Raw genomic sequence first — 25,658 nt, 5'->3', positions numbered from 1 at the left:
GAATTATGTATGAAGGATAGGCAGAAAATCTGTTTTACAACTGGCTAGTTTTAGAATTATTTTTGACATGGAAGCTCGTGAGTGCCACTGCTTTTGTCTTTTAAATGGCATTTTAAAAATACCTACCTTTACATTAAAGAGCTTATCTGCTGTATAAGGGCAGGAGAAAGTGGAAAAGTGAGGATGTGAGATCTATCCTCACAGAACAAGCAAAATCAGCCCACAGGCATTTCCTTGGTTTTCTCAAATGTAAAGTCAAACTTTTGTGAAACCATTCCATGAAAAGAGAAACTACGTCTAATCATGCTTCTTCATTATATATAAATCTTTGTAAAACTGGTTTCTGTACAATTTCAAACATCTGCTGAAACAATGAATGAATAAGGGGAGCTTTCTACAGTTGTCTATGGCAAATTATTTTATAAACTTTAAAGAAACCACTTAGAATCACAGAGTTGGATCTTAAAACCCAACTCCTCTGCCCATCCCTTAGAAAGAAAATAACAAGAATGGAATTCCATGGATTTTCAAGAGTGCTAGTGATTAAGAGGAAATGTATTGGGACTGGTCACTCCTGGTCCAAGCACCGCTCTGCCGTTCACACTTCATGTTATCTTAGTACAATGAGAATAGTTATGTTGTATGGTAATTATGAGAGTGAAATAAACTAATACTTGTTAAAGGAGTTAACACAGTGTCCAGCACATGGCGAGTATTCAATATATGGAAGCTATGATTTCTGTTAATGAGTCCCTCCCCTCATTCTATAAATGAGAAAACTAAGGCTCGTAGTGACTGCTCAATTGAGTTCTTCCAGCTAGTTGGTGGGCTCTAAGTGAGATCAACCCAAACCTGGCCTAGCCTTCTTTTTCAAGCAATTTTAGCTGCTTCAACTGTATCTGTGTTGTAAATCTAAATTTTTACATACTGGTTTGCTCCTGAAGGAGCAAGGTCAAGAGCTTTGTCTCACTTTGTCTCTTCAGAACCCAGTATATAACTGATACTTAAGGCAACTAAATTAGTGAATTATTTTTTTTAGCATTTAAAAAAAATTTTTTTAGATTTTATTTGACAGAGAGAGACAGAGAGAGAGAGAGAACACAAGCAGGGGCAGTGGGAGAGGGAGAAAGAGGCCTCCCGCCGAGCAGGGAGCCCAATGTGAGGCTCGATCTCAGGACTCTGGGATCATGACCTGAGCCGAAGGCAGACGTTTAACGACTGAGCCACCCAGGCACCCCTAAATTAGTGAATTACACTAAGTATAGGTCAAAATGTGTGTCAGTGGATGCTGAAAATCTATAAAGGAGCTTTTATTGAAGGAAGTCAGACTTATGATGAAACAAAGAAAATGGTAAATATGCATTAGTTCTGAGGATGCACACAAGCAATACAGGGAGTGGGAATGTAGTAATGTTCACATCTGGACCATGGTAAAAGCAGTGATATCAGTAAATTAGAAGACTGTATTAGAAAGCAGTGTGAAAGAGTACACAATGAACCCAAAATAGTAAAAATAAAAAAAATATGTATTTGTCATATAGATGTAATAGGTGGTATTTGTCTTTAAAATTTTCTTTACTTTCCATTTGTCTTCAAATGGGCATGGTAACCTCAACAAATGGTATGAGGGTGATAGGTGACGAGATCTGACAGAGAGTAGGAATATGTTCATAACACTAGTTGGAAATTTAGGTCTAATTCCACTGGGGCCACTTTAGGTGTGTGATATTTACAACAGTGTTTAAGGAATCCTGATCATAAAGCTGAATGAGGGATTGAGGGAGTTGGGCACGATAGGGGCTCCTGCTGTATAAAAGCACAAGGCTATGAGGCTTTGGCATAGTTTTTATGTATCATTTCTAGAAATGATTTTTAGTTGAGTAGGCAGGCAAAAAAAAAATTCTTTCAAGAGTTCAAAGCTTGGGGACCAAAAAGATGTTAGTATTTATGACACTGATGAAGTGAAGAGTTTGGAGAGGAGAGTTTGGGAGGGAAGATAATGAGGTCAAGTTTTCAGTTTTATGTTTCAGATGTTAGAAGGATATCTAAACAGGGAGACATCTTAGATAATTGTAGATATAGGACTGAAGAAGACAGATAAACTTGCTAAAGCATATTTATAGAAATGTTCATATAGCCAAGTGAAGCTATTCAAAATAAGCCTCAAGCTTGAGATAAGGTGGTTAAGTCTGAGACTGAGAAATAACACCATTTCCACTCCTCCATTTCATACTGACAAGATAAAATTGTTGCGATCTTAGTAAACAGAAAAAGGCAAGTAAAACTCTAATAAATTCATAATTTTTTGGCTTGTAGCTATTGCTCACAGATTACTTAGATAAATTACATATAATTAAAACAAAATGAAAAAACAGCTCTTTATATTTGCTATCAACTATCCATTTATAGGCAGAGTATGGCAAATATCAATTAATGCAGATTTACAATTAAGAAAATGGCAGATAAGAGAGAGTACGGTTTTCATTTTTTTTTTTAATTTTTTTTTTTTTTTAATTTTTCATCTTAATGGAGAAATGCAGACTAAACTTAAGCTTGTGAAGTTTGTGCATGTATAGCTGGCTAAAGAACTCTGAAATAGTACACCAGCTGCAACAGAATTTTATAGGAAAACTTTTAAAGAAAGTTTAGATTTTTATAAATTGGTATTTGTCTTTTAGTTTTTTTTTAAAGATTGTATTTATGAGAGAGAGAGAGAAAGAGAGCACAAGCAGGGGGGAGGGGCAGAGGGAGAGGGAGAAGCAGGCTTCCCGCTGAGCAGGGAGCCCCATGTGGAACTCAATCCCAGTACCCTGGGATCATGACCTGAGCAGAAGGCAGACGCTTAACCAACTGAGCCACCCAGGCGCCTTGTCCTTATTTTAGCTTTGTGAATATGTCATAGCATGAAGAAATAACAACTATAGAACAGGGGCCAATAAAAATGAAACCAGTATCTTACCTGTTTATCTCTCTCCATATCCACACATTCTAGAAACCTATTTGGTTGGCTAGATTAATTTACCAAGTACTCATACAAAAATGCAAAATAGTCCTTTTTTATCTTTCAAGGATAAGTGAACATGTTTACTATCAAAGATAACCACTTTTGAAGTTGTCATTACAAAGGAACAAATTCTGTTTAACTATTTCTACTTTCTGCATGTTTCACATCCACAATCTGATTTTACACTGAGTAATATGCACTATATATATTATTTACAGCAGTTAGTATAAGAATGATTTTAACAGTATGTTATGTGCAGACTTGTTTGTAGCTTTTTTAAGGTTTATTTTGCATTTGATTACATTTAAAAGTAATTATTCATTATGACATATGATAAAAGGCATTATCTTGTCATAATATAATATATATAATATGGCACATATGGTCATATATATGTATATAATATGGCACATATGGTCATATATCATCCTTCTGTAATTTATGGATATATTATTGCAAATACTTACTTCGTAGTGATCAATACATGAAGAGAACGGTAAAAAACCCTGAAAACAACGGAATGTAGACAACTAGCCACATGGCTCTTGTCTATACCATTCCTCTCCTCTATTATTGTTGAGGGAGTTATAAGTGAACTTGGAATTTTAGAGCAGTTCTTAGGTTTACTGTGCATAAGCACCACTTAGAATTTAAAAAAAAGAAAAGAAAACAATCATGGGTCCTGTTCTTAGACATTCAGGTTCACTAGGTCTGCAGGCCACTCAGAGGGGCACTGCTTTTGGGAATCTAAGTTCAGAAGTTTTAAGAAAAAAAAAAAGTTGTATAGAATCCACCAAGCCACTGTCCTAGTACCCATTCTCTGACACTGCCAACAGTACTGATTTTTGATGGGGTATCAAACTCTCCCTTACCCAATCCTTGTACTTGGAGAAGCTTGCCTCATTATTAACTGCAGAGGAGGCCTCCAAATCCTGAAATAGTCATTGGTTCAGGGATGGCTCTGCAATCTAAGTGCTTTGTCTTCCCTGAATGTGAATGAGTGAAAGTAAGTTCGTCACAGCTAAGGGCAGTCACTGAAGACTGTTGAGAAAAACCATGCCCCTGATGACTTCACTGAGCTTCTGAATCAAGCCTCCTGAAGCCTGCCTACCTTCAGGCTTCTCCCTAAGAGGATTTACACTTAATTGTGCTAGTCTGAGTTGGTTTTTATGGTACTTGCAACATAATGAGCTGTGACACAGAAGTGCCTTAGGTACAGACTCCCAGATGGGATCAGCTTTGAAAATGACTTTACTGTCCCCCAATATTTTTATTTTACCTTGTTATACTACTTGAAATGCCATTTTGGTAAAAAAGCACTTGCTTTTAAAAATGTATACACTTCCCCGAGGGGATTACAGAACCAGAAGACACTTACCTTTGGTATGAATTTTCCCATGCAAATTAGTCTTTCTCCTAATGCCAATAAGGTCAGCTATACTTTGTATATGGGAGCTACGATGTGTCAGACAGGGAGGCAAGAGTCAGAGGGAGAGTGTGATTTTAGAGAATGCAGGCAATTTTAGGTGACGTGCTACAGAACGGGGCACGGGGCAGTGAGAAGGCAGCTAAGAGTTTTCTCAAAGCTGATCAAAAAGGGATGAAGAAAGGAAGAATACAAAGAAATCCATTTGTTTCTACTTTTCCCTTCTATGTCCCTCTAAGTTTGGCCCAGGGTCATGAGTACTTGTTGCTGCCAGGGGAATTTGTTTCCAGATCCCTAATCCCAGCAACATTATAGGTTAGACAGGTTTTTATAGGCTAGTTTAGAAACTCAACCACCAACATATAAGTAATAATCCCTTCTTAAAAACATCAGCCATTCCTACTGCTATGGAATACAGACCTACAGGACCTGGCTTCCTTAACTACACACTTCATTCTTGAGTCTTACTCCAGTCACACTTCAGAGTTCCTGGCTCCTTCTCAGCTCACCAGTGCCACCATGTCCCCCTCCTCCAGCCCTCACTTAAATGGCACTCCTTTTAGAAAACATTCCAAAGTCCAGCTGGAATAAATCATTCTTTTTTATAAAGTACAGTTTTATCTTTTTATGATCTTTTGTTTGGCTATATAAAATGTCACGATTATAAAATTTCTGCTTGTTAAATTCTGAACAACTTTTTGAAATCAGAACAGTAACCTATTAATATTGTAGCCCCCCCATAATTCTTTATACATGGTATTTAATACATGTGTGCTGAGTATTAAATAAATCTTAAGTAAAATATTAAATTCCATGAATGAAACTGAACGCTTAAAAAAACAACCTTCAAACTTTTGGAGTATAACTTGCCAATAAATTGTAAAATTATAAACATTTAAGAGATTTAGATGAGCAAATATACTACGAGGTTCTAAGGAAATTAGTATTTTAAGTTTTACGGCATGCTTACAATCTTAAGTAAGTGAAAGTGATGACAGGGTTAATTTAGCGTTTAGGTTTTATAAATCAGAATTAGCATTGCTGTTTCATGTAGTGATATGTTTATTAAAATTCATACACTACTCAAATGTGGGGCCCCTATTTCCTTTAAACATGTAATGCAATTACATTTTTTTTAATATTAATTTTGCTTCCTCCTTGGAAGGAAACCTGCTTATCTGTAAATTATATTCAAATCTGATTATCATGTCAATTTGCAAATGGCTTAATAAAGAAAAACAATCACATGCCAAATTTAATCTGACTCTTTGGAGCCTTTTGTAATTTCACTTAAGAAATAACACTTCCAGGGACGCCTGGGTGGCTCAGTTGGTTAAGTATTTGCCTTTGGCTCAGGTCATGATCCCAGGGTCCTGGGATCAAGTTCCACATCGGGCTCCTTGCTCGGCAGGGAGCCTGCTTCTCCCTCTGCCTGCCGCTCCCCCTGCTTGTGCTCTCTGACAAATAAATAAAATCTTAAAAAAAAAAAAGAAAAAAAAGAAAAAGAAATAACACTTCCATACTTAACAAAACTTGAAAGAAAAAATTATATCTACATTGAAAAATCTATTATTAATAGCTATAATAGCATGAGACTGAAATAAAACAGGTGAATGACTGAGCTCCTAGTGGGAAAAGAAAATACAAGATGCACAAATGAAAACAACCCAGCTTAAAAGCATTCAAAATCAAGAAGGCTGACAGAAAAAAGGGAGAATCAGATGAAATGCTTATAGAAATTAGGCTTCTGAGTTGCATAAAAACAACTTTATAAAAGATTCAGTGAACACTGGTAGCTCCCCACTTGATCTCACTGCTATTCACCCTCCACCAGAAAGCCATCTCTGAAATTCTTCAGCCAGGTAGGTGACACTTCTGCTAGGCTTCCATAAGGACTATTATCATATTTACAACACTACATTATAATTATGATCATTACTGTTATTGTGAAAGCCTCCTTAATGTTCTCTGCTTCTACCTGTGTCCCATTCTAGCCAAAATGACCTTGTGTCTGATCTTGTGACTACTCTGGTCAAAATCCGCTACTGGTTTCTCATTTTACGTGGAGTAAAAAAGTCACAGTGTGGCCTATAATGCCCTACATGACCTTCATACCACTCATAGATCCTCTTTACCATTAACTACTTGACTTTATCTACTATTTTTCCCATTGCTCACATAACCCCATATTGGCCTCCTTGTTGTTCATTAAATTTAACACTCATGCTCCTACCTCAGGGCCTCTGTACCTACTACTTCCTCTTCCTGGAACACTGTTCTCCCCATATTCACCTCCTTTGGGTCTCTATTGTTACCTGACTGCCCTGTATGAAATAGCACTAGCTGTCTCTCCTCCCAAGACTGCCTATCCTTTTTACCCAGTTTTATTTATTCTCCACTTATACTTATCACTATCATATGATATACAAATGTATTTGCTTTTAGTGTCTTTTTCTACTGAATATAAGTGCCATAGAGGCAAGAACTTTTTGTTCAGTGTTATATATCCTGAGTGCCTAGCACATAGTTTAATAAATTCTTGTCAAATGAATGAATAATCTGTTAAATATATAGTTCGTACTTAAAAGATTTTGAATCCTGAGATACTGTGTAGTTACTAATCTTTGGAACACGGTAAGTACTAAATAAATGTTTTTGAATTAGGAATATAAAGATAGTCAAATCTTGCATTGCAAGTACATAAAAATGAGAAAGATAAAAATAAGTATCCACAGAATTACATCTTTGTACATACCTGTTTAAATTCTGAATCTTTTCCCAACATAACTTGAAGACTGTAAATAACTGGATCACCTTTCATTGGCTGTAAACATTCCCATGTAATTTCACAAATGTGATCATTTATTTTCTCTATTTTGGGGGCTGTAGAGAACAAATACCAATAAAATCTGCTCTACTTGATTTTTAACTTGGCACATCACACACAACTTGTTTTAATCAAAATCAACAAACCTTTAAAACTCAGTTATATACCTGAATTTTTGAAATTTGGAGAGACATGGTTAATGGTTCACTCTTATTATCTCCAGGCCATATAATCTATAGGTGCTACAGTGGCCAGATAGACTAAAAGATCTGTCAAGGTAAGCACTGTTTTCATTGAGTTAAAAAGCCAGTAGGGGGGTTATGTCAGTTCTAAAACATTAATGGTGCTTCTAAGAGCATACCTAGAATATGAAAATTTGTAATTTAAGAAATCTCCTAAATTGAAAAATAAGTTGAAAAATACCCCTCGTTGCTTGATATAAAACTGCTTCACTCAATGGTAGGGAACAAAGGATTAAAATCAGCAATATTCATAAGGCTAAGAAACATTAAACTGGATGACAGAACAGAAAAAGGACTCAGTAAAACTCCATCAACATTATTAGAAAGATATTCAAGAACAGTCCTGCTAACTGTGGATCTGCTTAACAAATGACACATTCAAGTACACGATCCAGGACATTGTACTAGAAGTCTCTGTGATTTGTCCTCAGTATGAGGAATGTTAGTGATTTTGGCTAAATATACAAAGTGCAATCCTTGCCAGGGTCATTTTAAAATAAGAACCCCTCTAAAATTAATTTTAAAGATATTTGTATATAGAAATGTGTGAATGTGTATACAAATTTGATTAAAAAATTCAAGTTAACTAAGAATGTATTTATGTTTTCCTTAACAGGCAACCCAGCGTTCTCCCTGAAATCCAAATGAATGAAATATTAACAACTCAAAACAATTCAAGTTTGTGATTTTTTTTCTTTAAGTAACAATAGCAGAAACAGCAAATGACCCTATAAGAAAACCAGCATCATCTATTCAATTTAGTATTTTTATGTTAGATTATTAAAAAGGTTAGTGACAAAATCCAGTACTTGTCTGAGTATCAATGTGCTAGATAAAACAGCTTTTATTATTGAGTGAAACTCTCAATAGGTGGGCTTGTCTATATAATTTCTTTTTTATAACTTAAATGTTGGACACATACTGGATGATAAATTGTAATAACAGCACATAAAGCTATTTGTGAAGATGCATTTAAAATTTATTATTAAAGAAAATAACTTAAGGATGTATAACTTACCTTTCAAGGCAGCTGGGACAGATTTTGGAGTAGTAAAAATATATTCTTGGGAAAGAGGACCTTCCCCTGATTCATTACAAGCTTGAATACAGAATTTATAGGATGTTGACTCATTAAGTCTTTGTACTTTGTATGTATGACATGGACCTCTGTATAAGGATACAAACCTAAAATGGAAATGATCCTTATTAAAAATAAACCTTGACTACTTTATGAAAAATATTTAAAAACTATTAAAAAAGTACAGTTGGGACATTATTTAGAAATATAAGTTACTCTTAGAATTTAATGCCAGGAATGCTTTGTCACTCCAAATAAGTCTTTATTTTTTTCATCAGATGATGAAAATCACAGGATTGGTAAATTTCCTAATTTGACATGGCTTCCTGAAAAATTATTGCTAAATTTTATGTCCAATCATAGTAACTTTTCAGGCTTCTGGTACAGCTTTGTTTCTGATTGCTATCATTTAATGTCCATACATTTTTTTTTTATTAACATGTAATGTATTTGTTTCAGGGGTAGAGGTCTGTGATTCATCAGACTTAAACAATTCACGGTGCTCACCATAGCACATACCCTGCCCCAATGTCCATCACCCGGCCACCCCATCTCTCCCATCCCCCTCCACTCCATACATTTTTAAAGATACTCAGAATACCATAATTTTCATCAGCGTCTTAGGCATACAATTTATTATATAAAAAAAAGAGAACCCTCAATTTCCAGGCATAATTTTAGCTGATTTGGTGATGTCTTCTAGAGATTTACACAGCAGTATGAAAGAATGTGTAATTTGCCATAAATTATCCACCTGAACTGTTCGATGAAAGTTTGATATCACATAAGTTAGTTCAAAGTTCCCCAATACTTTTGATTGGCTATTTTAAATTTTTTGGAAATTGGGGAATGAGTAATGGAATGAATGCTCACATAGTTCTAATAGTCTGAAAACTGTACTAAGGTTAAAAATGAAAAAAATAGTTAATGACCTGAAGTAACAATATTTCCAAGAAGCAGTAATTAAATAAGCCTTGCCTTTTTAATCTCCCCATTTTTTTTTTTTAAAGGATAGGGAACAAAAGAGTTTCAACCACTATTGAAAAAGCTGAACAATGACAAAATCTGCAGTCAGCAAAGACCTGAAATAGCATTCAGACACTATCCCACAGCAAATGAAAACAGTTGTGAAAAATCAAAGGGAAAGAGTATAACTAAAGGTATTATTACACTGATTTATTAAATTTAGACAGTAAACTTACAATATCATAGAAAGTTTTAATTTCTTTATTTTCCACAGCCAGTACCTTACAATTCTCTAGATGATAGCTAAATATTAATTAAACTTAATGTTCTAGCCTACTAATATAATCTATATTAAATGGAATCTTTATTCTATTACATTTCAATCAAACATGAATTAGACCCATTTCCAGTAAACCTTCTTGCATTACCCCAAATGTAAATGCTACAAAGGGGATGAAAATAACTTACAGAATTAATTCACTCAATGATAACATGTATTAAAGATAAATGGCTATACCAAAAACCTGTAGCAAGGCAAAGAACCTCCTTCTAGAGATAAGGCTTTACAAAGTGAACATAAAATTCTGCCAAAAATAAAGCCTAATACTCATAAAGGCACAGATTTCAGAAAATGATCAATATTGTTTGTTCTGCATAATGCTTTTACCGGTGATACAGTATGTTTAATTCCATATGTTATTATAAATGTGTATTTCTGAGAATACTTATGTACAAGTACCATGAATATTCCATTATTGAATAATTGGCTAAGATGCAAACACAACACAAAAAACAAAGTCGGAAAACCTTGGGGAAAACTGCTACTAGCATTCTGAATCCATGAGATATACAAATTGTTTCGTACAAGCTGAATGAAAAGTAGAAAAGTAAAATTCGGATTCTTAAAATGTTAGAAGAGTAACACCTGTGGAGGGTATATGGCATTGTTTACATGGGATATAATGTCAATAAACAGCCTCAGATTTGCATTTGAATAATTTATATTACACATATTTTGATTTATAATTAAAAATGATTTAGTGGGATAATACATGGCATGGATGTAATGAAAATGTAAAAGATGGCAGCAAAGACAAGAACCTGAATAGCAAGGGGACTGGCTAATAATCAGAGACTAACCAAGATCTGACAGTGAGGAACTGAACTGTATTTTACTTAGCGCGCAAGCCCTGTGACAGGGGTGTGGAGGAAAGTGAGACATAATCCCTACCCTCAAGGATCTCAGAGGCCTTAAGCCAATTAATCATTTACTGACAAAACTGCCTCTGCTGGAAGTAAGGGTTGAAGAACTTTGTTGTAGCAAAGACTGTTTTTTTACTATAAGCATGAAAAGAGTAAATGGGTTAAGAGAAGAGAGCCAAAGAATAGCCCATTTAATTTTTCTCTTGGCATCCCACTCACAAGTTATAAACAGGAAATCGTCACTATATCTTCTGGTGTTTTGAAAATAGCACATTTAAAATTATTTCTTATCAGAATTCTAACCTTGTTTTTGAAAGCTTATTTACTTCTGTTTATTAAAATTTATATACTTAAGATCTAAGAAACTATATAAAGAAGCAATTAAGAACACCTACCTTCCATTCTTATCCTCCATCTGAAGGTGGTACTGAATAGAATCTGTTGACAGTGTTTTTGGGGTTCCTTCTCCCCATTTCAGCTTAAGGTTCTGGTGGCTGAAGGCAACACATTCCAGACGAGGTGGATCAGGAGGGAGGGGCTTAGTTTTTAATTTTATCATGTGGCTGAAAGGACCAGCTCCAAGGCTATTCAAGGCTTGAATTCGTATTCTAAGTGCCACATTAAGAAAAGAAAATCCAGTTATGATTATTCTACTTAAAGTTTCTCTCTGGTTTAGGCAAAAATTAACATAGTTTGTAGAGTGTACCTGTATGTTGTATCTGGTTGCAAATTGTCTATAATATAGCTTGTAACCTTTCCCACTGCCAAGGGCTGTTTATCTCCCAAGTCTATGCTGTAGGCAAGGATTTCCGAACCATGGTCACAAGGCTTTTCCCAGGTTATTGCAAGGCATGTAGAAGGTGAATAAAGGGGATTTTCTATCTCATCATCATTTAGTTCTTGAAGACAAGTCACAATAGCAGGAACTGATGGTGGGGTCACACAGGCTACTACTTCACTGAAAGGACCTGCGCCCACAATACTCAGAGCCTACAATTAACAGAGCCCATAAGTTAACAAAAACATGACCAACAAAATGCTCATAGAACACAAAACTCTGGCTAGAGTAGCAAGGCCCTGACCACCTTTACCTGGACTCTGCAATAATAGGTAGTTGCTGGTGAAAGTCCTTTTAATTCATAACTGAGACCAGGCCCACAGTAACACATCTGCATACTTCCTTCCACGCCTCCCCACTCCAATCGATATTCAGTGACATCAGTTCCATTACTCAATGGGACCTTTAAATTAAGAAAGGGAAAAGGTCTTCAGTCTTGACACTGATAAATGGTTTTTGGGCAAAATCTTTCTTTACCTGAGCATATCAAAAACTGAACTGCTTTTGAATTTCTTTAAAATGTTTAAGTAGAATTAAAACTGTTCAATATTATATTTTTATTCATTAAGGTCACCTGAATGTAAGATTGGTCAAAAAATACTTTGTTTTCAATAAAAATATGACTGAATCACTTCAGAAAGAGAATTTTGAGGTAAATATACTTCAAAATAATTCTGTTAAGTAATATAAATGTTAAATCATGTAAGGACATTTTCTTTGTTAAATTTCAAAGGAAACTGAAAATGTAATTATCATTACTGATTATTACTATACACAATAAACACAGAGGAGATAATAAATATAAGAGAAATAGTATTATACTGATTTCTACGAATGTTTATTCTGAACATTAAACTCACCAGGGGCTAAATATCTCAGTAATGAGACAAAGCCTTTGAAAAAAATACAAAGCACATCATGAACAAGAAACTAAACACTTGTGATGCAAATATACCTTACTTAAATGCTTTGAAGAGAAAAAAATTCACTTTTTACCACATGAATTTCACTAGGACTTACTGTTTGCATAATTTAGGAAGTGAAATGAAGAGTATCTTTATTATTTTATATGAACTATTCTAATCATTTAAAGTAAGTCAATGGGAATTACAATACCTCCCAATTTACTTGTGCGCAAGTTGCAGATCTGCATGTAACTTGAGGAGGCTTGCATTGATCTGGTGGTCCAGGGGCTGTAGTAATATCACATTTTTCTGAAAATGGTCCAAACTAGAAAAACAAATATAGCCAGTATTTTCATTTTTCACCCACTGATTGCACAGCTCTCCATAAATATTCATAAATTCACATAATAAATAAGTGTATTATCACTCTTCTTCAAGACTAACTGGTCATGATATAATTCTAAAATCATTCACAGAAAGTAAAAAGATTTAATGGTCATGGAAGTCACTGTGGGTTATTTTTAAGTTTTAATTATTTACTGTGTTTTCTTCTCCTGCACCTTTTTCCTTCATGAACTGTTCCTGTAAGAAGGGCAGGGTATTAGGGAATTAGGTATGTGGAGTAAGTCAGAAGAAATTATATAAGGAGTGAAGACAACTAAAGGTATGGGAGGTATGGGAAATGGTAGCATAAACTATATCTTAAAATTTAGAGTAACTTTTTTTTTTTTTTAAGATTTTATTTATTTATTTGAGAGAGAGCGTGCGTGTGTGCATGACTGAGCACAGGAGGGGGAACAGCAGAGGGAGAGGAGGAAGCAGGCTCTCTGCTGAGCAGGGAGCCTGATGCGGGACTCAATCCCAGGATCATGACCTGAGCTGAAGGCAGATGCTTAACCAACTGAACTACCCAGGTGCCCCAAAATTTAGAATGGTTTTAAAAAGAGTCTAAAATGTATATTCTCTGGAAATGCAGAAACCAAATATTTACTTAAGATGATTTTGACAAACGATCAGAATCCTGAAAATACAAATTAAGAACACTAGTATTAAAGATGCTATCCCAGGGTGCCTGGGTGGCTGAGTTGGTTGGGAAACTGCCTTTGGCTCAGGTCATGATCCTGTCATCCCGGGATCGAGTCCCACATCGGGCCCCCTGCTCGGCGGGGAGTCTGCTTTTCCCTCTGACCCTATCCCCTCTTGTGCTCTCTCACCCTCTCTCTCAAATAAATAAATAAAATAAAAAATCTTAAAAAAAAAAATAAAGATGCTATCCCAGTGTACTGAAGCCTTGTGAGGCTGACAAGATAATGACTTCAGACAGGAAACAATGACTTATGTTAGAAATGCCAACAAAGTATTGACATAAGAAATTTCAAAATAAGTTTACAGATACAGATACTGAACTCAGTTGGAGAATGGGACTAAAATATAGTACGGTTCACTAAAATATGAAATAATGGGAGAGGAGAGACTTGTCAGTATAATTTTGTGAAACTGTAATTATAGAATAAGGAAACAGAATGTTACTCAATTGAGGCAAGAAACTACTGCTTTGTCCTTAGAGAACCTGCTTTAATGCAGAGATGAGATATGTCCTGGTTGAGTGGAAAGGGCTTTGGCTCTGGAGTCTGACAGCCCTGAGTCTGTAGCTTATCTCTGTCACTTCTTACTTGTGTGACTGTGGGCAAGATATTTAGCTTTTCTGAGCCCTAGCCTCCTCAGCTGTAAAATGGAGATACCACCTATTTTGTCTATTTTATGGACTTGTACAGATACATAGATAATACTTTTTAGTTTTTTTTAAAAGATTTTATCTATTTTTTGACAAAGAGAGACACAGTGAGAGAGGGAACACAAGCAGAGGGAGTGGGAGAGGGAGAAGCAGGCTTCCCGCTGAGTGGGGAGCCTGATGCGGGGCTTGATCCCAGGACCCTGGGATCATGACCTGAGCCAAAGGCAGATGCTTAACGACTGAGCCACCCAGGCGCCCCCACAGATGATACTTTTTAAAAAGTCTCATAAAGCCAGAAAGGCTTAAAATAATAAGTTTTTTTCCTTAGGAAATAACGAATTACAATTAGTAGCCAACTGAAAGTAAATGCTGCATATAACCAGTCTTAAAAAAACTTGATTAGTCTAAGTATTTCATCTTATAGTCTTATTTCTACTCAAACTTACTAAGTAAAACCTACTAGCACCACCTGAAAGGCAAACTTCAGCCCAGCTGAAGCCCAGAGTGTCACAAATTATAAGTGGGGCTTGAAAATATTGAGATTCTAGAACAATTAAGTTATCGTATACACTGACCTCTCTCTTATTGATACAGGCTTCCTGAAAACTATAAAATTTGGGGGCACCTGGGTGGCTCAGTTGATTTCAGCTCAGGTCATGATCTCAGGGTCCTGCGATCGAGCTCCGTGCTCAGCATGCTCTGCTTGTCCTTCTCCCTCTGCCCTCCCCCACTCTCTCTCTCTCTCCCTCTGCCCCTTCCCCCGCGCACGCTCTCTCTCCCTAAAATAAATAAATAAATAAATCTTAAAAAACTCAAAAAAACCAAAACAAAAAACAACTGTAAACTTTGGAATCACATGTTGAAAGTAAAATGGCTAACTTATGAAATACCACTGTGATTATAACTCAGTCAGCAGAGTCTTCCTACCCCCATTTTGTTAGCTGCGTGCAGTCTGAAGCTGTAAGTCTTTCCAGGAAGAAGGCTGCTCACTGTACATTCTACTTCAGAACCTTGGTAAACTTCTCTCGGTTCATCTTTTTCTACAGGAGACATTTCCACACCATAACAGAAAATGGGTGATCCACCATCGACCAGAGGGGGTCCTAAAGGTGGAAAGATTTATGTAGTTTAACAAAAGGAATATATTTAGTACTAACTTAATTAAAATTTATTACCAAAATGGAAATTACCCCATCGTAACTGTATTTCTTTTGCTTTGGGTCTACCCTGTAATCTGGGAGGGAGGCATGGGCCAGGAGGCACAGCTGGAGTCTGCACAAGTAAAGATTCAGATACCTGCCAAAACAAAAGCAGTAACAAAACAAAAATGCCCCAACCAAATAATCAGACTGTTTTTGTTAAAGGAAAATAAAATGAACACAAAGACTGCACCAATAATTTGAAATTCTACTTGACTTTCAACTGAAAAGAAATAAAGTTCTAAATAAAATAAAAAGCCCAATTAAATTAAAACTCTAATTTTATAGAAACAAAGACACATACTATGTAACTATTATACACGAAGAAAGTTACCAGAAAAAAACCCCCCAAAACTCTTCCTTTTTTCTTTCTACAGTTAACAACAACAACAACAAAACAACCTTCAAGACATCCTAATGGACATTATTTTTGATCCTTTCCAAATGGGTCCACAAATCTCTTCTAAGGAAGGATGTTTTAACGTTCTGTAAACACTGTTTGCCATGTTTTCAGGAGGTTTAGATTATTTTAGTTACTTTACTGTATACTGTATTTTCAGCCTAAATACTAATATGTATATATAATCTTTCCTTTCCTCCTAAAAATAATTCAAAAATCAGGTAAGCTTTTCCAAGTATTTGGTATTATTTTAGTTTCTATGCTATTTAAAAAATATATATTGTTTTATTTTAAAAGACTTCTCTTAAAAATACTGACACACAGTGCCATATTCCTTATCTGCACTGTATTAATTTTCTTTCCAAGCATAAATAAAATATTTGATCACCTTATTCAGAAAGGTATCCTATACAGAATGCTATAATGCTGAATTAGAAAATTAGAGGCTTTTCTGGGGGGCAGTGGATGCTTTTTTGATTACGTTATGTTAATCACCATACATTATATCATTAGTTTTTGATGTAGTGTTCCATGATTCATTGTTTGCATATAACACCCAGTGCTCCATTCAGTATATGCCCTCTTTAATACCCATCACCAGGCTAACCCATCCCCCCACACCCCTCCCCTCTAGAACCCTGTTTGGTTCTCAGAGTCCGTAGTCTCTCATGGTTCGTCTCCCACTCTGATTGCCCCCCCTTCATTTTTCAGTGGATGCTTTTTTTAATCCGGGAAGATTTTATTAAATAAAATGAAGCAATTGGATCCCAAGCCTGTGGGCAGGACATGCACTCAGTTTCATAATATTCAAATTTTCAACACAATACTTATAAATTCATTTTTAAAAAGGTACCTTCAAAAAAATGAAGGTACCTTTATTGCATTAAATTCCATTTGAAAAACAGTAACAGTTCTTAATGCTCCATGAACCCATTCTTGGTTAAATTCATTAAAAAAAAAAATCACTCCTATTAAAAAATATACCTCTCCAGAACATTACATATATTTCATATATAATCAATGGCACACTAAGTCCATTTTGGTTAGTGGATATCTAAGAGTAACTACCAACTTTTCTGCAATAAGTAAATATTAGAATCTGTGTTTAAACAGTAAATGATATTTTATGGATTGTCCTGATACACATAATTTATGAAGCAATCAGTCTACAATTATTTCTATTTCTGTTAAGTATGGTTATTGAACATCATCGTAAAATTTATCTTTATAAATTTTCCCACAACAATTTTGCGTATTTGTTTTTCCAAAGCTAAACACCAACCAGACGATACATATTCTCTGAATACGGACTTCCAGCCAAGCACTATTTGAAAAATTCTGGTCACTATAAAATTAATCACCTGGGTTACAGAAATTACTTTGGATACATTTCAAATTTTGAGGTGGCATCTGGTGATCCCATCTTAATAGACCAAACTTGAAAAAAAAAATCTACATGTAAGTATTACCGCACTCTGTCCTCCATCACTGATGCAGTAAACTCGTAAACGGTAGAAACAACCTGGATTCAGTCGATCACAAAGATGTTCTCTAGCAGCTCCACTGTATATCATATCCCATTTGTTTCCTGTTAAGGTGAAGAATTATGTTCATGTTCAATCAGTTACAAGGTAATGTTTAACGTTCTGGTATCATGGACACGGCAGGTATCCTAGCTTCACTAAGTGGTTATGTAATTTGTCAGAAACAATTTAAGCTTGCTTCGAGTTTCCTGGAGATGATCTAATTTCTTTATGTTACAGTTTCCTAGACAAATCTGCATGGCTTTGTTGAAATGAAATATCTCTGTAACTCTGTACAAACTTTGGCTTACGTTCATAATTTGCTTTTAATTAAGCATTTTAAATGTGTTTACTGGTCCAGTAATAACATTATAACACACAAAGAATAGAAAGAACCAATACCACAGGAACTTTAGCCTTAATTAAAAGACATTCTTATTATTTTGCAGGAAACAGGTCATTGCATAGAAATAAAGACTGTTAAATGTGTGATTCAAAAATAAAGTTCACGAGGCGCAGAGGATATTAATAAAACTAGTATAATGTAAGTTAAATTTTACAGGATATTTTTTCTCTGATACATCTGGTTATAAATCTAACTGAATAAACCTTCAGAAGACTTTAGATATACTGGAACTGAGCAATGCAAACAAATGAGAAAGAAAATAAAATGTAAATGTAAATTTAACAATATAGGTGTACAGCAGTCTTACATTTGATTCACTGTATTTCTAGAGATTATAACTTAAAGTGGATCATAACAGGCAAAATACTAACTACTATGAACAAAGGAAAAATGAAAAGTGAAAAGAGATCATATAAAATGTAAAGTCATGAAGAAGAGAGGCAGACTGGTATAAATCTATTAATTTCTTTCTTTTTTTAAAAAAGATTTTATTTATTTGTCAGAGAGAGAGAGAGAGCACAAGCAGGGGGAGCGGCAGGCAGAGGGAGAGGGAGAAGCAGGTTCCCTGCTGAGCAAGGAGCCCGATGTGGGGCTTGATCCCAGGACCCTGGGATCATGACCTGAGCTGAAGGCAGACGCTTAACCGACTGAGCCACCCAGGCATCCCTAAATCTATTAATTTTTAATAGTTATTCTTACCATTAGAACCTTCTGCCATCTCCACTACATACTTATTGATGGCTGCACCTCCATTGTCTTTTGGTGGGTCTATCCAAAGAAGTAAAAGTTGGTATTAGGCAACATACATACAATTAAACAGTGACAGAAATCCTAATAAACAGATTACCAAACCTAAGATTGTTTAAAAAATAAAAAGAATCATCTGCAATGCTTTTTTAATTAATACTAGCATTTCAAGTGGTGTATAAACAGGTGTTCAATAGTGTGTTTTATTTTTTTCAAGTTTTATTTATTTAAGCAATCTCCACACTCAATTGTGGGGCTCAAATTCACGACCCAAGAGATCAAGAGTTGCATGCTCTTCTGACTAAGCTGGCCAGGCACCTCAACAAATGTTTGTTTTAAGTGAATAAGTGATTTTCATTTCTCATGAGAGCTAGGATAACCCAGGTGACTTTAGCTATAATTTCAGTAATCATTCATTTCACGCAGTGCTACCTCTGCTCATAGTCTTACTGCAGATCCCAAGTTCTTCCTGTATCAAATTATGAACTCTGTATTTGTGTGAGTGTAGTTTTCCACAAAAAAGATCCTCAAACAATGAATGATTCTCACATTTCCTATTGAACTTGCTTGAGCTAACAAATGTACCCAACTATCCTAAGAATTATCTTAATATTCAAATCATTTTAATCAAATACAAAAGTAATGATGTACAAATATGCATATCTTACCCCAAGTTATTTTAAAACTGTGTGAATGTATCTTTCCTTTAACTGAAGGCTTCACAGGTACTCCTGGTTTATCGGGGCATGTAGTAAATTCTACTACTTCACTTGGATTACTTTTACCTTCTGAGTTGTAAGCAATAACCTATGGCATAAAATAACCAAAGACATAAAACAATTAGTGTTTGACACCTAATGATAATGGCTTAATGAACAAAGTGATGAGAGATAAATAAGCTCAATCAAATGATAAAGTAAGTTTTCTGATTGTGATGGCTTGTTTATGTGAGAATTGCTGGTCTTCAACAAGGACTGTGCATATATGAAGAATATTTAGGTATAATCCCCTGTTAGAGTCAGTTCTGGGAATACAAGTTTAAGTCTAACATTTTGATACTAACCAAGAGTCATCACAGGAGTAAGCTATAACCCGATGATACTTGATAGGCTTTGGGCTTGATTTATTTATTCTTTTACCATTCTTTGGGTTTTAAAAAGACGTCCACAAATTCTTTGAACTTCCTTTATTCAGATAAAGGCAAATTCCTCTTCCCTTTGAATTGTTCTTAATAACTTGCTTCCAATACAATGTAACAGAAATGAGAGTGTGTAGCTTCCCTACAGAGAAACCCATTTGGTGAGGAACTGAAGCTTCTGACCAATAGAGAGAACTGAGGGCTGACAACCACTTGAGTGAATCTGGAAGCAAATCCTCCAGCCCCAGTCAAGCCTTCAGATGACTGTAGCCCTAGATGGCATCTTGACTGCAACCTCACATAAACCCTGCATGAGAATCACCCAGCTAAGCCAGTCCTGAATTCCTGACCCACAGACCCTGTGAGAAACTTAATGCTTGTTTTTTCAAACTATTAAGTTGCACAGCAATAAACATAATTCATATCTAAGTATTTTTATATTTGACTTTAGAAATTCAATATATATATTTTACTTTATCTCTTCTACTGAACTTAAAGCTCCTAAAGTCAAATATCCAACTTGATACGATTTTCTCTTTTCTAAACCTGCTCCATCTTTGCCCTTCCTCATCAGCAAAAAGTACCATCATCTACCTAGTTGCTCAAGTCAAAAATCTAAGAAACATCCTTAATTCTTCCTTCTCTAAACCTACAACTTAAATCTATTAGCAAATGCTGTCAACTCTACCTCCACTTTTCTGTTTTCTGCTACTACTACCACGTTAGTCAAGGCTTCTTTTATTCTATCTTTTCTGAATGACTACAATATACTACTAACTAGTTTCCTAGCTTCCACTCCTTCTCTCAACCCTATCCATTTTCTACACAACTGCCAAAGGGACTTTGTTACTTATCTTAGAACCTTCCAACAGCTTCTTATTTTACTCAAAATAACATCTAAATTATGGCCTACGATACCCTATGTGATTTCACCCCTGACTACCTCCACTTTACGGTCTTTTGCATTAGCAGTTATTTCCCCTGCCTAAAATGTTCTTTCTGCTCTTGACATGCTAACTCCTTCTTGTTATTCAGATATAAGTGTCATTTCCAAAAATACTTCTTGACTACCCAGACATTCTGTCACCTCACCCTAATTTGATTAATCCACATAGCACTTATCACCATCTGCTATGTGCTTGTTTAGTATCTATTCCCTCAACTAGAATATTAGTTTTTTTTTTTGTTTTTTTTTTTAAGATTTATTTATTCATTTGAGACAGCGAGAATGAGAGAGAGTACATGAGAGGGGGGAGGGTCAGAGGGAGAAGCAGGCTCCTCGCTGAGCAGGGAGCCCGATGCGGGACTTGATCCCGGGACTCCAGGATCATGACCTGAGCCGAAGGCAGTTGCTTAACCAACTGAGCCACCCAGGCGCCCAGAATATTAGTTATTTTGATTACTGTTGTATTCTTAGTGTTTAGAACAGTGCTTTATTATAGAATAGATGCTCAATAATTATAGGATGAATGGATGATTCATAGACAAGGCCCATTATATGACATGATAATATACACAAGGATCTAAGTAAATCTACCCCCAAATAACTCATGCAGCCCATGAGAAACTCAGTAAAATTTGGTTCAATTGTTCAGTTTTGTTCAGGCTTCCTCAGTCCTCCCATGCACTAAAATGGATTTTATTTGCTGCTTTACAAATTGACTACAAAGAGGGTCAAAACACTTCTCAATGTGGTACACAGTGTTTACTTAAACCTAAAACTAGAAGAAACTTATTAAAGTAAGAACAGACTCCCTAAAAGCCAGAAAGATCCACTAACTATATTTTTAAGACTATATATTTTGGCACTGCCTCCTTTTACTTCAGTTAGCCATAAAGGTTATAAAGCCATATGGTTATCTCCCCACCCCCACAATTTTATAAATAATAAAAAACATTCATTCAGTTCCCCACCACAGAGGGAGCACTGTGCTAGGAACTCCAGATGCGGTACACTCTTTATCTTCAACAAGTTTAGAATCTTTATGCAGAAAACAGGCAAGATACTAAGCAAAAGATTTAGGCAATAGAAGGAAGATTACTAAGGCATAAAATGGTCCTTTTTTGAAAAGGCGATTGGAAGTGTTACGGGGTCGTCATGGGCAAGAGCAGTAAAAGGGCAAGCTTGGGTGAGAGAGAACAGAAAGCTCTGGGTATAGAGCAGAAATGAATAGTAAACAGTGAGCTCTGCTCAGGGAAAAATAATCAACCTGGTGAGATAGCCAGTTCAAGTAAGGAGTGAAAGGCAGTGCATTTTAAAAACTAAATGCGTCAGAATATAAAAAATCTTACATGAAACTAAGGAAATTTTTTAGAGGGAAAGCTGTATTTCAGAAGGTAAGAGAACAGACTGATAACAGCACAGAACAGATTTGGAGATTTAGTATTCTTCAAAACAAAAATGATACCTGATAGAAGGCAAAGAGATGATGTATCCAAAGGAGAAAGGGACATAATAAGAACTTAGGACTAACTTGGGCACACTTAGATTAGGGCAAAGGAAAAAGGAAGACATCACAAAATGACACTGGACAAGATGAGGAGGAGGAAGGGAATATGTTTATGTACTTTTTCATTGATGCTGACATATAAGTGTATAAGTGAATTTCAAAGATGGAAGATAAGAGAAGTTGATGGATCCAGATACTAACTGACTGATTTCTCTCCACCTGTAAAAAGACCTCAAAAATAGCAATAAGCCGCAGTGAAAGTATTTAAGGGTTCTCAGCTCAAGGTACTCAGAACTTGATCTTTAGAAGCCTTGCTGCTTGAAAAAACACTTTTTAGGAACTTCAGGAAATAAGACATCAGCCTCCTAGTGGCCCAGAGACATAGGGACTGGCCACTAGCCTCTGAAGCCTTTAATTATAAGAAATATTATAATTAACAATAATTATAATTTTAAATTTTAAACAGTGAGCTCTGCTCAGGGACATTTGGACAACAGGTCTTAGCCCAGCTTCCAATGAACCATTTGATGGAATCAGCACATTGTATGCTTGTTAACACCACTCTGAATTTTAAATGATTTTAAGAATTTTGGCTGCTTTCTTATGCTTTTCTTTTTCTTTTATCCTTTAAATTTTTTCATTGTTCCAACTTTTTAGTATTTTGAGTGTCCTAGGATTGTCTGTAGTGTAGAAACTAGAACCTTGGCATTTGGTAAACTTGGTCATATTAGAATTTTATGTTAATCATACCCTTATTGTTTCTTTACAAACTGTAATACACTATCTAGTCATTGCTTTCTGGGTTATAATATTTTGCTGCTTTTTCTTAGTATTCTAAGATTTCTTTAGTGTTAAGACTTTATTCTGATATGGTTTGCTTGAAAGAGGAGTCTGCAATGTCAAACTAGAAAAGAAAGACTGAGACAGCAATAGGATTTAATTCAAAAGCCTCTCACCTGTCACCCCGCATAAGGCAGATTCAAAATGTCTGAGCCTCTAGAAGACTTCACACAGTCATCATTTTCTATTTCCTAATATTTTTTTCCTCCTCTAGATCAGTGGTTCTCAAATTTCAGCGAGCCTCAGACTCACTTGGAGAGTCTGCTGAAACATAGACTGCTAGGTCTTATCCCGGAATTTTTGATTCAGTAGAACTGAGGGGCCCAGAAAATTTACATTTCTTTTTTTTTTTTTAAGATTTTATTTACGTATTTGACAGAAAGAGACACAGCGAGAGAGGGAACACAAGCAGGGGGAATGCAAGAGGGAGAAGCAGGCCCCCCGTGGAGCAGGGAGCTCGATGTGGGGCTCGATTCCAGGACCCTGGAATCATGACCTGAGCCGAAAGCAGAAGCTCAACGACTGAGCCACCCAGGCGCCCCGTGAAAATTTACATTTCTAACAAGTTCCCAGGTAATGCTGATAGAATGGTCTGGTGATCACACTTGGGGAACTACTGGTGATAAGAACCTGGGGGATCTTATGACTATTTAAATTTATTATTTAGGGGCACCTGGGTGGCTCAGTCGTTAAGCATCTGCCTTCGGCTCAGGTCACGATCCCAGGGTCTTGGAATCGAGTCCCGCATCGGGCTCCCTGCTCAGCGGGAAGCCTGCTTCTCCCTCTCCCATTCCCCCTGCTTGTGTTCCCTCTTTCGCTGTGTCTCTGTCAAATAAATAAATAAAATCTTTAAAAAAAATTATTATTTAATAAGCCTTTATATAATCCCTTCTTATAAGCCAGTGATTTGTTACAAGGTTGTTTAGAGACACTATTTTCCTATCCCCTCTCTAGTTACTTGGGGGTACTTTTTGTAAAAACCTATTGTCTCCTTGGAGATTCTGATTATATACCCTGCAATTTGAATGTGACTGCCACAGTGAAACAATGTTAAATAAAAATTTGTAATTTTTTAAAATAGTGGATCATGAGAAATTTAACTCCCATATGTGTAAATAAGATTTTTGTCTCTATGTGGCAATAACACCATGGTGTTAAATGATAGAAGAATTCTAAGAATTTTAATAAACTTACCAAATTATAAAGATCTTAACATTTTCCCCTTAGAAAATGTTAATCATTTTCTAATCATTACTGAATGATCATAACAATATTACTGAAGCAAAATATAATCCAACATCGTCATAAGAGGAAAACCAAATGAACGTACTTACTCTTAGGTATTTTATAAATCTTGTAAATATGAAAACTCTATTTGGAAATTAAAATCACTCAGTGTTACCGTGAGTTTTAAAAATGAAGCTAATATATAAGACAAAGCATAATAAATATAATTATTATGCTCTCCATAATCAAATTTCTCATTATTAAAAATTTTCTAAGGTTCTCAAGGAATAAAATTTATCTTTGCTTTTTAATAGTGAAAACAATTTCCAGTGGCTTCTATCATTTATTTGAAATGATTTGATTAAACAAACACTAACAGGAAAATTCAAATGTTGAATTTATCAACTAATAAGCATTTTGTTGTATTTTTAGAAAAACTTCTGCACAAAAATGTAGGCTGGCTTATATTAACTGGTATATTAACTAATTCAAACACTGTCTCCAAGAACTAGCAATGTATATCCCTGATCAAGTCAGAGTTAAAATACTCTGAGAATGGAGGCTATACTATGAAAGATACAGAATTTCAGGAATCTCCATAGTAGATGAATTTTCAAAGCTTGCTACTTACTGCTTCAAGTGAGCAAGAATGATATGTATAGTCTCCATGCCTCAAGCAAGCAATAAATGACATGTAGAGTCTCTCTGCTTTACACCTGAAATAATTCAGTGTAAAGGCCAAGAGGTGGGTAAAACAAGGCAAGTATCTGTGCTAGGGGATAGGTGGGTTGGCTGGAGGCAGGCAGCATTTGCCTAGTAGGAACTCAAACTCCCTGAATAGAACTTTATGGGAGGGGAGGAATTTGTTCCACAAACTAAATATAATGAACATAACTGGGGCAAAGTTTCTTGCTGATGACGAAGGGAGCTAGAAATGAGAAAAAGGAGAAAACTAGAATTAACCTGTGGTATTGGATTAAAATTGGAGGTATGTGGTGTAAACTCATGGTTTAAAAAAATAGATATATACATAGAAATACAGATGTAAATGTATTTGTGCATATAAATTTTGTGTGTGTGTACGCACACATAAATAATATACATACATGCATATAGTTCATAGCTCTGTCCACTGAGAGGGTGTCCAGGAGTAGCAAAACTGTTACAGCAATTAAAGTATATTTAATTCCCAGATTTTGGCTTCTAAATACCATTGTCCACTAAAAGGACCCAAGTGCTTTGAGAAATAAACCAATCCCAAGGCTGAAGAAGGGAAAGTACAAGATGAGACTTGAATATCATGTGCCAGAAAGGAAAGGCTCAAAGAATGATGGGGGGGGCACATTTCAAAAGGATCTGAAAGCCAGCCTGAAGGGGCTCCTAAATCTGAAACAATCTGAGTCTCACAATTGATAATCATAGTAACAAAAATAACCCACTCAGAAAATAGGAATCCATGAGTTCATACTAACATAAATGAGAAAAGAAAGCTTTTCTTTATAGT

The 25,658-nt window shown here is 35.6% G+C and overlaps 1 protein-coding gene across 2 annotated transcripts in view; it reads right to left on the bottom strand.

The window, feature by feature from the left end:
• Positions 1 to 25,658, bottom strand: part of FNDC3A (fibronectin type III domain containing 3A) — a 164,101-nt gene that overhangs the window by 1,923 nt on the left and 136,520 nt on the right. For both annotated transcript variants that reach the window (XM_021689460.2, XM_044913555.1), the window contains 11 exons: positions 19,168 to 19,306; positions 18,452 to 18,520; positions 17,293 to 17,411; positions 15,415 to 15,520; positions 15,152 to 15,327; positions 12,701 to 12,814; positions 11,838 to 11,987; positions 11,453 to 11,736; positions 11,142 to 11,354; positions 8,518 to 8,684; positions 7,186 to 7,313 (listed from right to left, as the gene is read on the bottom strand). In XM_021689460.2, coding sequence (XP_021545135.2) covers positions 7,186 to 7,313; positions 8,518 to 8,684; positions 11,142 to 11,354; positions 11,453 to 11,736; positions 11,838 to 11,987; positions 12,701 to 12,814; positions 15,152 to 15,327; positions 15,415 to 15,520; positions 17,293 to 17,411; positions 18,452 to 18,520; positions 19,168 to 19,306 — 1,665 coding nt within the window. The remainder of the gene's footprint in view (positions 1 to 7,185; positions 7,314 to 8,517; positions 8,685 to 11,141; positions 11,355 to 11,452; positions 11,737 to 11,837; positions 11,988 to 12,700; positions 12,815 to 15,151; positions 15,328 to 15,414; positions 15,521 to 17,292; positions 17,412 to 18,451; positions 18,521 to 19,167; positions 19,307 to 25,658) is intronic.

This window comes from Neomonachus schauinslandi, chromosome 3 (genome assembly GCF_002201575.2).
Source record: "Neomonachus schauinslandi chromosome 3, ASM220157v2, whole genome shotgun sequence".
Taxonomy (NCBI): Eukaryota; Metazoa; Chordata; class Mammalia; order Carnivora; family Phocidae; genus Neomonachus; species Neomonachus schauinslandi.
This window is presented reverse-complemented; position numbering and strand designations above follow the sequence as displayed.